This window comes from Eufriesea mexicana, unplaced genomic scaffold (assembly GCF_001483705.2).
Source record: "Eufriesea mexicana isolate 0111107269 unplaced genomic scaffold, ASM148370v2 scaffold572, whole genome shotgun sequence".
In the NCBI taxonomy this organism is placed as follows: Eukaryota; Metazoa; Arthropoda; class Insecta; order Hymenoptera; family Apidae; genus Eufriesea; species Eufriesea mexicana.
The window spans coordinates 286,473-302,677 of record NW_016908738.1 but is presented as its reverse complement, the minus strand read 5'-3'; the positions used below and the strand labels follow the sequence as shown (position 1 = coordinate 302,677).

The 16,205-nt window shown below is 52.2% G+C and overlaps 1 protein-coding gene across 2 annotated transcripts in view; it reads right to left on the bottom strand.

The window, feature by feature from the left end:
- Nucleotides 1-2,253: 2,253 nt before the first annotated feature.
- LOC108545984 (cell wall protein IFF7) overlaps nt 2,254-16,205 on the bottom strand; it is a 37,199-nt gene continuing 23,247 nt past the window's right edge. Inside the window, exons 2-4 of one of the 2 annotated variants that reach the window (XM_017897881.1) lie at nt 8,914-9,910; nt 8,632-8,691; nt 2,254-2,454 (exon numbers count right to left, since the gene is read on the bottom strand). In XM_017897881.1, the coding sequence (XP_017753370.1) occupies nt 2,261-2,454; nt 8,632-8,691; nt 8,914-9,910 (1,251 nt within the window). In that variant the 3' untranslated portion in view covers nt 2,254-2,260. The remainder of the gene's footprint in view (nt 2,455-8,631; nt 8,692-8,913; nt 9,911-16,205) is intronic. The other variant, XM_017897882.1, reaches the window with a different exon arrangement.

Genomic DNA, 16,205 nt, shown 5'->3' with positions numbered 1-16,205 from the left:
TTTTTTTTTTTTCATTTTTAAACTCACGACTAAGCGAAATTGTCGTTTTGTCTTTCTATCGTAGTATATCTACGCGCACCACATTTCGCGAATGTAAATAAGATAATCGATAAAATCGTGGAATCGACGAACGCGAACGCGAAGTCGATTCGAATATTTAAATCGCATATTATACAGATAATATTACACTAACTACATAAGTATTGGATATGCATCGCTTTTTTACACGTATACACACGCAAAAGTGCATAACTTTTCAGCCGCAGAGAATGCGACGTGACAGTTTCTCGACGATTATACATATATTTATACGTATATACACGTATACGTATATTCGCGTATGGTTATACGTGCATGCATATACGTGTATATATATATATATATATATAGAGAGAGAGAGAGAGAGAGATATACATATAGGAGACGTATCTATACGAATTTGTACATAAGGCATCACTATAATAGGTGGATTCTTTCTCGCGTGGATCGCGGTGGAGAACGTGGTTATGGATTTCGCGATCGTTGGAAAGAACCTCTAGACTCCTCGTTGCGGAACGGAGGGGGTTCGATGCAAAGGAATGCGAGCGACGGAAAGTCGTGGCCGAAACGGCTGCCTGACACGTCCACTCGTTACGCAGACGTACGTATGCGATCGTTATGTACACGGACTAATAAATTAACTGGATTTCCTTCGGAACGATTCCACGCGAATAATTCTCTCGTCGACGCTCGCACTCTTTCACAGACGGTCCCCCTCGCTATTGCGTGCTCGCTTAAGTTAATCCAAAATAGATGCCGTTGATACTCGTCGTAGCACCCGCGAAAGGTTTATCCTTTCTCGCGTCCGACTACGCCGCGCGTCCCGACATTCGCTCCATTTTCACCGTTCGGTTCCGCGCGGATCGGATAGACAGGGAAGAGGAATTTTTAAACACTTACCGCCGACGAGCATGGTAACGATACAGTTCCTTAAAACTACTCGCATCCTCTCGAAACAATAGAACTTGCGCCGCAATGTCTCGCTGATCGAATCACTCGGCGATTCGTCGCGTTCGATTAACCTCTTATTTGCCAATTATTCGCGCGGACAACGCACTCTCGCGGGAGCGCGCAGAGTTTCACTGTGCGCGCGAACAATTCCGTTAGCGTGAATCGCGTGGAAAATGAAATCGTAACTTTAAAGAGAAAGAAAAGAACGATCGTTAACTACTTGTCTTACGATTCAAGTTCCGATGGCGCGTGCCTCGATCAACAACACAATCGGTCTCACACGTCGAGCCGTTTCGTTCGAACGCCGCGAAGAATAACACGTAACTGAGACAGGAAGACATCGGCGAAAACTAACCACGAGGCCGACCCGTGTTTACGTTGGCTTCGTCTAGAACCATGCCTCTCGCGTAAACCGTGGCACTCGCGTTTGACCGATTTTCTTACCAAGAATCTCGCGCGATATCGTAGACGAACACGGGTAGTCTCGTTTTCGAATTTCGTCTCGTCGCGTCTCGAAGGAAATCTTTTTCGTTTCTCTTCTTCTTTCTTTCACGCAATTCGGACAACGAACGAAACTGAACCGCAAAAATCCAGAGTCTCGACGTTTAACGCGATTTATACTTATCGTCTTCGTTTATACGAAATGGTCGTAAAAGAGCGGAAAACACCGGGCAGCAGAGAGAGAGAGAGAGAGAGAGAGAGAGAGAGAGGGAGAGCCAGTAGAGACGACAGTGAACCAGCCACTACAATCGCCACTGCTTGTATATACGTGCACGATATTTTCATCGTATCGAGCGAACGAATACGAACAACGTATTCGTAACTACGAGCCGTAAGCAAGCCATTAACTCGATGATCATCGCGATCGAAACTATGAAAATCCTTGGATGATCTTTTGTTTCGTCGAGATCAATCGAACGATTTGTTTCTTCTTTACCGCGAACCTTTATTATCGCGCAAATATGACACGCGGAAGATAACGACTTTGAACTAAACGTCGAGAAACCGAAATGGAGAAGATTTGGAGAGGAACGATCGGAGATAAAGTATCGAAATTGCAGGTTAATCAAAAAAGAAAATCGAGTCCGCGAGTTACTTCCGGATAAGCTGGCAGAAATTCGAAGAGATCAGCGTGGTGAAGAAGGTGCGCATTCGAGGAGTCATACGACGAAGAGGGGAACGAGGACGAAGGCGAAGACGAAGACGAAGACGAAGACGAAGACGAAGACGAAGACGAAGACGAAGACGAAGACGAATAAGAGCGGTACGGTCACTTGGCGTGCTGCTTGGGAAGATGCCGTTTCATATGGAGGGCGAGGTGATCGCTCCTGGCGAAGGACCGCTCGCACACGGCACATTTGAAGGGCTTCGCACCGGTGTGCTTTCGATAGTGACGAGTTAATTCGTCGCTCCTGGCGAATCGCCATTCGCATTCTGGCCACTGACACTGGTACGGTTTTTCACCTGGAACAAAAACGGGTACAATGCGTATCGATGCTTCGCAACTTTCACTGGAGGCGTAGTCTCGGCGATTTTTTGCATTCGCATGCGAAACGCGGCACAAAACGACGCGCTGTATACCGTTGCGCGGACAGCCGACAGGAATTTGGAAGTGGACGCAAACGCGAGCTACCCGCGAATCGCGTCCGACCGATAACGCGGTCGAGCAAAGATAATTTTCTCCGGGGGCAAAGGTTGTCGCAGGGTTGGCGCGCGTAACGCGCGTTGCCCGGCTTAACGGGTTCGAGCGTGATTTCGCTCGGAGGAAGGCGTAGTTTTCGCGATGGAGAAAAGTTAACTGGACTCGAAGCGTATGCATCTCGGGACCGTTGGCTCGGTTGCAACGAAGCGAGGCTAGGCGAGATGGAGCGAGTGGCAGCATGGCGAGGCCAGGTGAGGAGAGGCGAGGACAGTTGTCGGGGCAGGGCGGGGCGAGGCGAGACGAGGCGAGGCGCGGCGCGGCGCGGCACGGCGAGGCGAGGCGAAGAGCAAAAGCAGGAGCAGAAGCAGGAGCAGGAGTAAGAGCGAAGCAGGATCGGTGCTGCGAGAACGCGAACGGATTGCGCTAGAATACAGGTGAGCGTATTGCGGCATGCGGGTACAGTTAAAGGTCAACGCGGCATCTCTCGTAGCCTAAGGTTCTTCGTATACCTATCGCCGTCGCAAAGAGCAGCGCCGCTTTGTTCTTCAATAGGTCCCTTTCCTTGGCCCAACTACCTCTACCTACCGACCGCGGAATAATCGTGCACCGTTGCACACCGATTTCGTTCCTTGCCCTCCCCCACGCCTCCAATCTCCAAAATTCTCTCTCCTCCTTCCTCTCCCCTTTTCCACCGCGATATCGTTTCGCGAGTCGCGTTCCTTTCCTATCCTTGCGCGTCCTCCGTAATCGCGATTTTACCACGGCAACTGTTAATTACGACTTTGTAGGCGCAGACACCGTTTAACCGCCGATCGATCACCTTTCCGCGAATAGTCCTGCGACTAACGATAAAGCTCGTGACCGCGAGTAAATACCAGCGATCTGACGACGAGCCTAATAACGACGAGCGTAACTCGAAACGCGCTCCGTCTACTCGCGTTCCAATTACGCGTACTAATTAACTTGGCCGAGCGTGTCTTTTCACAGCTGACGCGGGAAACGCTGTTTAGACGAGAGTTTCACCGAGCCGCACGCGCACTCGCACGCGCACTCGCGCGCGAACGCGCGTGCGTCTGTTGTCAACAAACAGGTATTCGCTACAGAGCTCGGATCCCACGATCGCTCTCGGTTGCCCGGTTCTTTCGTAGCTTTCGCGCATTCCGATTACTTCTCCAGTCCGACCGACTACCGACCAATTCGGTATACCTCGCGCTCTACGTGGCTCGCGATAAACCAGGCAAGACGAAAGAAAGAGGAGAAGCAGAAGAAAAAGAAAAAGGAAAAGGAGGAAAGAGCTGATGGAAGATGGGATTTTGGGTAGAGCCGCGTGGAAAATAGTTCTGGATGCGTGGAATCTCGCGAAGAACGGAGAAAAATGGTTGCGAGAGGTAATAAAACTATAGGCTCGCGTCGGAAAATAGCGAGCGAGAAGGCTCGATAGCTGAGAAATACGCCCACGCATACCGGTGACTCGTTCCGCTGTACGGAACGGCTCGGTCTCGCTATGGAGACGACCCCAACCGGTCTTAGCCACACGCACGACTCCCATACAATCGGTATTACCACCACGAGCGGCATCCATTCACGGTATTGCTCGTTCATGAGAATTCCGCGGCGATTTCTTCGAGACGTCGCGTCGCGTCGCATCGCGTCGCGTCGTGTCGGCCGCGGCGTAGAGAAAAGGACCTAACTCCGAGCAGCTTTCCGGTAATAGCTTTTTTTCTTACCACTAGTCGTCTCTGTCGCGTGTCTCCTTCGTTCGTAGCGTTTCCTCGCTGACGCGAGTCTCGCGAGATTCGTGGGAATCGATGGATCGTTTCACGCCGTGTGCACGCGCGAGCGAGCGAGCTTATCCTTCGCGATCGCGAGAATTAATCGGCCGGCAGCTAGAGAGAGAGAGAGAGAGAGAGAGAGAGAGAGAGAGAGAGAGAGAGAGAGAGAGAGAGAGAGAGACGGAACGACGATCCTGCGCGCATAAATCGATCGCGATAAAAATAGAGAAGCAAAGCTGTTCGGCGCGTGTCGTCGTCTAATTGGCCAGTGTACTCGTATTATTAAGTCATTCGATCGGTTACCATCGGATCGTACAAGCCCGTTGCATCCAGTTTTTCTCGCTTTCAAGGAATAACTCGCGTTTAACGCCAATTCCCTTTTTCTCCCATCTTCTTCTCGTTTTTCTCGCCGATCTTCTCCACGCGGCCACGCGTTCCCACCTCGGAACACGTTTCATCCTCCATTTCCAACGGATTGCGTTTACAGCGCGAATTCTTTCTTTCTCCCGCTTCCACATCGAGAGTGAACAACGTCGCGATAGGACGCGATTCACCCGTTGGACCCGATGGACCCGACGGACCCGACGGACCCGACGGACCCGATGGACGCGATGGACAAAAGACGAGAGAAACGAAAAAGACACGAGCGCGTTTTTACGAGGTTGATAACGTTCCAGATGTTGAACGTATCCGTTGAATCGCGTGTGCCCGTTGGCTCGACGACGACGACGACGCCTACGAACCTCGAGGCGTCCCCGTTAATTTCGGATCACTTTCACCGCGGTACACCGGTGCTTGCCATTCGCAACGTCTCACGATCCGACAACTCGCTCTCGAAACTCTCGTATACGTCCTCTCTAGCACCGCTTCTCGTCCATCGGACAACGATTCTTCTTCCTCTCTCGTCGTCGTTTCCACCCGTTATTTCCTCCTCGACTTTGCTCGTTGCTCGTTTTAACGATCGAGCAACACCGTTAGAAGCCGCGATCGCGAAGGTTCCGCCGGGAAAGGCCGATCGTCGGGTTTTAAAGCCGGTAAAACGACAGCGGGCAAACGCGCAGCAAGCTAGAAGGTTGCCAAAGTTGAAAGCATGGATGCAGGAATGTTGCTCGCCTCGTGTCCGCGCACCCTACACCGTGAGACTTCTCCTCGCATACGTGCCAATCGGTTGTCTCTACATACGCACGAGTGCGCCAGACCGCGTGTACCGTCTACCTACTCTGCCTATATCACTGCGTATGCGTACCTACCTAAGTATGTACATATGCACGCGCGACGCGTTGCGTCTTCCTCTTCCACCTAACCTAACCTAACCTAACCTAACCTAACCTAACCGGAGTGTTAGAGGTTAAGTTTCCACGTGGATATTTCATTTTTTTTCCACACCACGCTCGCTCGCTCTCGGAAACAATTGACACTCGTCCACAATTGCCCGTTCTCGTTTATTCTTTCACATTCGCTCGTCGTTCATCGATCATACCAATCGAGACCAATTGCTACCAACACGGAGAGACTCTGACCTCCTGCGAATGTATGCGAAACCGAGTGCCGTCGTACGTATCGACGTCTTTCGAAAATCTTTCTCTCTTTCTCTCTGTTCGTGTCTCTTTCTTGAGAAATTGTTTCGTCGTTTTGTTTCGAAAGCGCGAAATTAACCTTTATCTAGAGTAACCGGCGAGAAATTCGCGTGTCGAATGGTAGACTGCGACGGGTGTATCGCGAGAAACGGTACGCGTACGCTTCATCTCGCGTATATACATACGTACACACACGCATGCATGTACGTAAGTACATATGGCTCGTCTCGCGAGAGTTTCTTGGACCTCCGAGATTTTATGCATGCCGCTGCGAACGAGACGAGAATTTTCGTCGCGACCGATCGATATTTTCGAAAGGCATTTTAGAAGCGTCTAATCGGGTCGTTCCGGGTTCCGAGGCCGTTTCTTTCCTTTATCGCGACGCGAAGCTACCTCGAGAGGATCGTTTTTATCTCGTCGCGTGGCGAATCCCGTGTTTCGCCTATAATTTCGATAACATCTGTCCCAAGCGGCTGCGAGAGAGAGAGAGAGAGAGAGAGAGAGAGAGAGAATAAAAAAGAACGATTCTCCAAGGTTGTCTCGCGCGAAACCCTGAAATCGGTGGACGCGCACGAAATTTTCCTATTAAGAAGCACGCAACGTGTACGGCTTACACGCGGTATAACGCATTCGAATACATTAGCGGAATACTAAGCGCGCCGTAATACCTTCGCGTTGATCCAAGAATCGATCGACGTTCGTTCACGACCGGTCGAACAATCCTCGAATATAGACGTTCCACCTTGGACGGTATATAATTTACGAGCGATCGGCCGATATTCTTTTCTCGAGACGCTCGAGACGGGACAGGGCACGGGATGGGACGGGACCGAGACGGGACCGAGACGGGACCGAGACGGGACCAGACGGGAGAGACGCGAGCACACGTGTATACGCGCGTGTGTGTCGAGGTGCATCGGACCAGAGGACAACCGGTGAATGCCGGACTCGCGGAGACCTATGCCACCAAGCGGTTCGACGCTGGTTCATTCAAGACGAGAGCCACGTGCCCGAGGCTCTCGACCCGCTAACTACGCCACTGCGCTTTACCCCTCGCGATTCATCTTTCGCGCTCGAATACGCCCCCTGGTCGTTTCTTTTCCCTCGTGCTTCGCAAAACCGAATCTCCAGCTGGAATTTCCACAAATCGATGGCGAATCGATGGCGAATCGAGAACTGGGCTAACGCGATAACCGCTGATACTCGCCGCATTTTCGCCAACGTTACGACAAAAGTAAACCAGGATAATCGCTCCGTTCTCGAGCGATCGTTGGAATCTCTCGATGAAATCGGACGAGACATGCGCTAGCTCGGCACGATCGATGCGCGGAACGAGAGAAGCAAAGTGGAAGACGCGGAAGCGGCATAGCTGGACCAGCCCGCTTCGATTTCGTCGAATCGAGACGAAGCTCGTTAGAAGCGAAGGTTCTCCGATAGTTGGTAAAACGCGATAAAAGGTGCAACGCGACGACGAGTTACAGCAAAACCTCGCGTTATCAATTGGAAAGTGGTACATCGCTGTTCGGACGCCTCTCTCAGCAGACATTCCGCGAGAGGTTGTCGAGTGGGCACGCGTGCATCTATCGTCCCCCCCCCCCCTCTCGTTCTTATCCACGAGAATATACGCGTTTCTGCACGCGTGTATGGCCGCTTTCGCGTTCCTGCCCGCGTTTACATAGCCGGTGAACGTCTGCCAACTTTGCGTCCTCTGAACCGCCCTCCTCTTTGCCGTTCCACGAGCCAAATCGTCTTTCTCGTACCATCCTTTCTCAAATCTCTCATTTCGCTGCTTCGCCGCTTCGCCGGGACTGATCGTTTTTCACGGATCGAGTTAATCCCCTATAAGAAGGTACGCGGCGTTATACCGTTTCGCGCATAAATTTCTCCGGCGTATGCGGTTCGCTCCGTTGCCGGATACAGAGTGGTCGGAGGATGAGGCCGGTTGGACGGTCGCGCGCGGAGACATCGATGCTCGATCGAGCGACGACGGACGGACCGCGCGACAGCCTCAGAGAAGATTCAGCGTGACTTTAGCGGACAGCCAGAAACTCCTTTCATGCTCGACCGTGTACAAATACACGTAGGTGTAGGTACGAGCGCGTTAGCGAGCAGCGTGTTTGGATACGGACAGGATGTGGGTCGCTAGCTCCGAGTCTACGAAGCGGAGTGTCGCATACCACGCTTCGTGCGTTCCTTATACGTTTACATATGATAGAGGCTCCTTTGCGCGACACCGCGCACACGGACGGAAAGATTGGAGACTGTACGAGCGCGAGGAAGAGAGAGGGACTCCCGGGGGTAAGGTGGCGGCGGCGGCGGAGGAGGAGGAGGAGGAGGTACAGGAGGAAGAGAGAAGGTAAAACAGAGAGGCGGACGGAAAGACGGACAGAGACGAAGGTTAAACGAAGAAGGAGGTTGGGAAGAAGGAGAGGCTGCGAGAACCGCGCCCTGCCCACGCCGAGTGCCCGACCTCGCGCTTTCAAACGCTTCGTTTCGCTTCGTAGATGAGCTACATATCTAATTTCCACGGTCGTTCCTTCTTTCCACCACCGACGCGCGAATACGCGTACCCGTTTTCCCTTAAAACGCATTCGAGCCGCGCGCGATCGTCCGGTAACGCTCGAACGTTCGACGAAAACGATCGACTTACCCGTGTGTATCCGCTGATGCGCCTTTAAATGCGAACTCTTCGTGTAGACCTTTGTACAACCTGCAAAACGAAATAGTTACCAGTACCAAGTGAGCGTTGTTACCGTTTCTCTGAAAGCATCGCGTCATCCGATCGACTACGCGTACTATTACGGATCCGCTGTGGATAAAAGAGCACTCCGCGAGAACAGATATATGTATATATATATATATATATATATATACATATATATTCGTATAGGTATATCGTAAGACGCACCGCGACGTGCTCCAAGACACTTACCTATGAAATCACAGTGATGAACGCGTCTCTTTTCCAACTCGGGGTTGTTCCGCCTATTGAATTTGGTAGTGATGGTCGGAGGTTGAATCCGATGAGGCGGATTCATAATGGGCGGCTGGGGATAGGGTGGAGGCGGTGTCCGTCTCGGCGGGGCCCCTATCGGGGAGCCAGGATCGGAAATCGGCGGCGTCAGCGGGGAAATATACATTAACCTAGTCATCGAACCGTAAAGCGGTGACGTCGCGCTGCCACCGATCTGATTCCCACCTCCGTGATGACTCGTCGTCGAATCGTTGTTGTTGTTGTTGTTGTTGTTGTTATTGTTGCTGTTTCCGTTCCCGCTGTTGTTGCTTATGCCGTTGGCGTTGTTGTTGTTGCTGTTCCCGGTCCCGTTGCCGTTGCTATTGCCGTTGCCGCTACTGCTGTTGCTGTTGTTGTTGCCGTTACTGTTGCTACCGACGTTGTTGTTGTTGTTGTTGTTGTTGTTGTTGTTGGAGGGAAAAGTCTTGAAGGCGGTGGAGGGTGTCCGATGGTGGACGACTTGCGGGCCGGTGGACGGATTCGGATGACCGTTCGCGTACGTGGACACCGAATTCGAAGCGGGACCTTCGAGGAGGTGCAAGGTCGGTGGCGGAGGTAGCGGCTCCGTCTTGATCTCGACCGGCGACAGTACCGGCGAGGCCACGTCGTCCGTCTCCATCTTTACGTGCGACTGCGAACCCAACATGTCCGCGTTCTCCGGATCGAGCTTCTGTATACTCGAGGTGATGTCCTCCCATAACGGCGGCCTGAGGAACACGTCGTCGTCGTTTCCCGCGGACTGACTCCTCGACGAGACGAAGCTCGCTTGTGGCCGACACGCCGGCCCTCCGACCTCGAAAAAGTCCTCCATCTGCACCGAGGGCTCCCTCGACTCCTTTTCCGGGTCGTCATCCTCGTACTTTTGCAGTCGGTCGAGATCCTGTCTACAGAGAAACGTGTCCAGGTCCGACGTCTGCTGGAAATAGAAGACGGACAAGGTCGAGAATACCAGTTTGTTCTCGCGTATCGCGACGCGTCGGAAAACCAGGGAAATTGGAAAGGCTGTACGCGAGGCGAGTTATCTCGGAGAGATTCGGGCCGGTCGTTTCGCTCGGTCCATCGTCGCTCGGATATCGGTGATCCGAGCAAACGAACCGAGGTTCCGAAGAAAGCCGAGTTCGCGGAAAGGGTAGGGTCTGGAGTGTGGAAGGATAGACACGGTCCAAGAGGTGGCACGAAGGAACAGAGTCAGAGTCGGAGTAGGTTAAGCAAGCAGCGAACGGGTAAACGAGCGGGTGACTTGCGATATGGTGATTCACGAAAGCGCATGCGGCACGTTGTTCTCGGTTAATATGCAACGAACGCATCGAGGGCTGTGCAGCATGAGGTCTCCTATACCGCGCGCGCGCGCGCGCGCCTCCAATGGCAGTTCTATGATGCATATAGCACAGCCGGAGGGAAGGGAAAGAAGACGAAAAGAAAGAGAGAAAGGAGGGTAGAGACAGCACAGTTTCGTCTCGAAGATGGGAGGGAGCGGGCCGATGCCGCGTCATTCTTTGCATGATTTGTACACGCGCAACACCGCCCTCGTGTGCCGTTCGGTGCGGTGCCGTGCCTTGCCTTTCCTTCCCTTTCCCTCCCTTTCCCTCCCTTTCCCTCCCTTTCCTTCCCTTGCTTTACCTTACCGTCCCGTGCTCTCGACTCCTCGAGACTCTTCGATTTCTCCACGCTTTCGATCATTGCTCGTATACTCTCCTCGCGTACATCGCGTAACGTATCGAATCCCCCCCCCCCCTCTCTCTCTATACACACACACACACACACACACATATGTCTCTCCCTTCTTCGATTCCATGCCGACTCTTGGAGGTTAAAAATGGACGAAAGGGTGGTCACCGAACGATAGATAAAGTCACCGCGAGTTTGATCGAAACGCGACCATCGATTCGTTGGATGAGCGATAACGATGTTAGTTAGTCAGATATAGCAAGAAAATACGTTGTTTTGCCTGTTTTCTGCAAGAGGAGAGAGGAGAAGCGCGTGAACTTTAAAAGTTCACTCGGAGGAATTTCGAAGCACCTCGAGAGGTCCGTTACGACGCGGATGGAAAGAAACGGTATGGAATACGTAAGGTGAATTTTTAAACGTCATCGTCGTGGGTCGCGGTCGTTATCGAGGCGTAAAGAATGCCTACTGCGGTATAGATCGGTGAGTTGGCGGCAGAACGTAGCGAGATCGCAGATACGACAGGTTAAACTAACCCTGAACGTTGCGACTCAAACGCGATACGGTTATTAGCGAAAGATCGTTGGAAAATCGAAACGATACGCCGTGAACGATAAAAATCATCGGCAGGAACGCGCGACAGGTAAGCGAGCCACGCTTCGACGACGATCGGCCAAGTTTTCCATTAACCGCACGGAAGAACGAAAAGAATCGCGATGAAAATTGACGAATCGATTAAAAAAATTCTCATCGGAAATTTTTGAACGATTCTGGCTCACCGTCCGGCAAGCTTATATAGCGATTTATGAATTATTTACACAATGAATTATTCATCGTCAGAAGATTGGTATACTCGCAACACTCGATCGTACCTGATATGCAATTTGAAAAGGAGTTTGTAGCGAGGTACGATATGCGCGCTTGCGCGCGAAACATTATATTTAAATGCCATATCGTCTCGAGCAGGATGGATGTGAGCTCTGGTACGCGTTCATCGATAAAATAACCAACAACGATCGCAAACTGCTGCCTTCGAATCGTATTGTTAGGTCGCGCGTTAAAAAAAGAAACGGAGGAAAGTGAAGAAAAAAGAAAATGGCCTTGTATCTCTGGATCCGCGTGGTTCGCCGTGGCGTTGGGAGAAAACGCGGAAAGCTTCGAATCCGCGTGCAATTACCGCGCGTAAATAATTGCGCGCGAATCGGAAGCACGCGACTGGCGCGGTTCGATCGAATCGCGATACAATCGATCGTTACGCGGAGATTTCGATGGCTCTCGTTATTCTTTTTCGAACGCTGCTCCTCCGGCACTCTCGCTTTTCTCCTCTTCTTCTCCTCTTCTTCTCCTCTTCTTCTCTTCCTCTCCACTTCTCCTGCGGCCGTTCGCAACTCGGTTCGAACGTGTCTCTCGATTCGTCGTCGGTTTCTTTCTCGCGTTGCGATAATGATAGTGCGGAGCGCGAGCAAAGTTCGTCCATCCGGCTATTAATGCGCGTAATCATAGAGTCAGGGCCGTCGGTGTTAATAATGCGTTTTCGAATCTGTCAGAGCGAGAACGAACACCCACGCCGTCGATAGATAGCGCGTCGTCATCGGAGCTGGCGTGCAAGATGAAAAACCTTTCCATCCGTGTTCGCTCGTGCCGCCTAGTATTTTTTATTCCGACCAATCGCGGCCTCGCGGCCTCGCGGCCTCAACGGCTGACAAAGAAACCCGCTGGCGCACACGCGCGATCGCGCGCGCCTTCTGCTCCCATTTACCACATTTACCGTCACGATTAATTATCTCATTCGCGGCCTTTTCCGTCTTTCCGCGTAAAGACCGTACACGATTGGATTCGCGCGGAGCGCGGATTCCTTCTCGATTAATCTCTCCGCGAAGATTAACCGAGCCAAGAGAGGTATACCGCGTACGCGCGTGCTGCTCGGCTCGAGATCCGCCGGCTAAGATCGATCCAAAGAGAGAAACGAAAATCGTTCTAACGGTAAGACGGCATATCTACTCGCGGCCGGATAAAAGAGAAGAAAACGCGCGAAACAACAGAGGGCTGCTAGCTACTCGAGTAAACAGTGGCGAAGCGGACGGTCTCGAAGGAAAATTCTCCATTCGTATATCATAATTACGGGAAGCGAATGGTCGGATGTATCGAACGAGCGTATAGCGACAGCTTTATCGTTCGGTCTATTTATCGGCTCTCGCGGCAAATGGAAGGCGAAAGATGAATGAAAAGCCGTGACAAGGAAAGCGGCCATAGCGATCGCGGTAACGAAGCGTAGCGCGCAGAAGCGAGCTCGCCGAATCAATCTGGCCAGGCCACACCCTCTGACCTAAAGCCGTATTATCGCGATAAACGTGCGGGCAAATGTCAGCCGCGCCGCGCACTGTCAGCCATTTTTCTCCACCGCTTTCCACCCGAGGACGCGCAACACGCGCAACTCCGAGCTTCCGAGATCCATCGTCACGCCTTTCCTTTATCCTATTCCAAAGATTTTAGCAATTTTAGCAATTTCAGCAATTTTAGCAATTCCTTTGCCACCCGACTCTCCCTATGCTCGCCATTTCTCTTTCGCCGAGAGCGGCCAACTGGCGTTCCCGAGAACGTACGAGGAAAGAACGCGTCACCGGAACTCGAAAAAGAGGAGTACATATACGAGTTATACGGAAAATAATGGTGACCATACAACAGTGTCCTTTCTTGCGCGGCAAGCCGGTAATTTACTTAAATGATGGCGCGAGATGGGCAACGCCTGTGGCCCGAACAACCTACCATTCGAGAAAGACCAAGAGATGCAGGAAGAGGAGGAGGAGGAGGAGGAGGAGGAGGAGGAGGAAGAAAGTTTCGGGACCAGGGCGAAAAGAGAGAAAAAAGGAGGAGGCGTGGCACAATCAAGGATTAAGTTCAAATGCAGATTTACTTTTTTAGGTTTCTCGTGAATGCCACTTGCAGCGACTCCTCCCTCGAAAATCGATCAACCTCGCGGCTCCGGTTCGCCAACTTTACAGCTTCGATCGCACCGATGCGACACGTCGAAGCAACGTCGACGCGACCACCCCGGTTTCGCTCGCCCCGTGGAAACTCGAGGAAAAATCGACTACGACTCGCGTAGGATATTTCTGCGAGGAAAGGTAAACGCGAGAAGCCACCGGTGGGTGGAAAGTAACCGAATCACGGAGGTCGTGATCGCGTAGAATCGCGAGAGCAAGAAGCTGGTACTCCGATCGATGACCTATATATCGAATAACTATTTATTTCGCAAGTTTGAATAGTCGGAACGAACGAAACGAGAATTCGCTTGGAGCTAGAGACAAAGGAGTGGAGTCTATATAAAGTCGTAAAGGAAGACAACTATGTCGTTGTGGAGGCAAGGCGAGGCGAGGCGAGGCGAGGCGAGGCGAGGCGAGGATTTATTTAATCGACGGCAGAAGAGAAATAACGCCGGTCGACGAACGAACGGTCGGTATCTCGACGACGCGACGGCAGGCGAAACGGCAAATAAAGAAATAGGAAAGGTAACGCGAACAACGTTACGGAATAATTTTCCTAAACGTTCTCGATCGTCGCTCGGAGATTCGAGGTTTCAGCGAAAAGAGACCGACTCGCGAGAGTGACTGGTCTCTCGTCTGGTTGCGTCCCGGCTCCTCTCCTCTCCTCTTTTCTCTTCTCTTCTCTTCTCTTCTCTCCTCTTCTCTTCTCTCCTCTTCCCTTCCCTTCTCTTCCCTTCCCTTCTCTTCTCTTCTCTTCTCTTCCCCTTTTCGCGTTCGGTGTTCGAGGGGGCTGTACTGCCGCGGACACGTAGATTCTATCTTGCCATTCAACCGCCTAGGTAATAAAACTCCCGCGTCCATTATTTACTTGCATTATCGTTACTTTACGCCCACGTGGACGCGCCACGTATTTATGGTGAAATTATTCAGCATTATTCCGCGGATATGAATAACGCGAAAGATACGGCCCACCGATAGACGGTATAATTCGGGAAATTTTGAAAAGTTCAGGACGGGCGGATAGAAAGTACGAGGAAAGAAGGAAAATTTTCCGGGAAAACCTGTATCGAGAGAGATGTCGGAAAGGCGATCGAAACGGATCGAGCGACGGTATACCGGCGAAAACGCGAAACGCGTGCTCCGGAGAGGTTTTCGAGAGATACTCGCGATCAGCGTAGACAGATTTTATCGCGTTTCGCTGGAAACCACGTCGAGAGGACGTTCCGTGGAGAATTCGAAGGAGACAGTGCGCGAGGGAACGAATCGCGCTCTCCACGAGGGTATCATTGTTCCCCGTACACATTTCGTAACTAGATTGGCATTTCTGATGCAAGTCGAGCTACACTGACCTTTAAACAACTTTCTTTAGGCTACGCGTGACTTGATCTCAGAACTCGGCTTCTCGGTTGCCTCGTTCACCTAGTCCATGCTACGTGCTACGTGCTATGTGCTACGTGGTGTACGCGCGCGTCTACACGCTCCGAGTTCCAAGTGTAAGAGCGTTACCTACCGCTGAAACTGCCGCGATTTCCGATACCTGCCGATCGACAAATCGCCTTCGAATCGAGTTATTCTTTCTTTCCTCTCGAGCCTCCGAGTCGCCGCGGAGCACCGACAAATCGTCGTCACGCTATCGAGAACTAGCTATATCGCGCTATCCCGCGATTATCTCGCGTGTCCGATCGTCGCTCGCTCTTTTTATCCCCGGGAACTCGATCGAGATGGCGAATGGCGCGCGGATTTCTCCGAGACGAGCGGCGCGTACGCGAGCTCGCGGATACTTCTTTTTACCGCGCCCCGTCACGCTGACCTCACGTACGCCGCGTTACCGTTACGCCGCACCGTCCACAAATTGCCGTCGTCCAAATTATTCTTTAGTCTTCCCTTTGAACGCCGCGCGAGTACGCGAGACAATCGCCGCCGCGTTCGCCTCGCTCGCCTCGCTCTCCTCGCTCGCCTCGCTCGCCGCGCGGCCGAGAAAATCACGCGAAGCGACGCGACGCAACGCGACGCGACTCGACGCTTGCCCGCGATTTCACCGTAACCACAGGGCACGAAAATTTATGCGTGCGGACCCACCGCGCTCTCCTGCCGTTAAGGGGAGTATCATAAATATGAAACAGAGGAAACGAAAGGACGTCCAGGCGACAATGCGACCAGAAAAATAATATCTCTGGCTAATGTCGCGAGCCCTCCTCCGTTCGACATACCAGGCAGCGTCGCCGGGAACGCCGAGCTCCAACCGGAGAAGAAAAACACGCGGGATTCGGGATGGAAAAGAAGAGAGCGGCGATCGGGATCGCGTTGGAGCACACGCGCGATACCTTCGTTGTCGGATAGAAGCGAGCACGATAGTTGGACGGCCAGTGACTTTCGGAGCAGAAAATTACTTAATGAATATGGACATGCAACGCATTATGGGATATTAAAAGGCACGTGCGCACGTGCGCGCGTGGGCACATCTTCGTTGTTTCACTGCCCTCCCACCGCGAAGCTTGACAGCCGACAGTTTGCGTTACGTTAGCTAACGTTTGCGTGCGCGCGCCTGCGTCGCAAACCGCG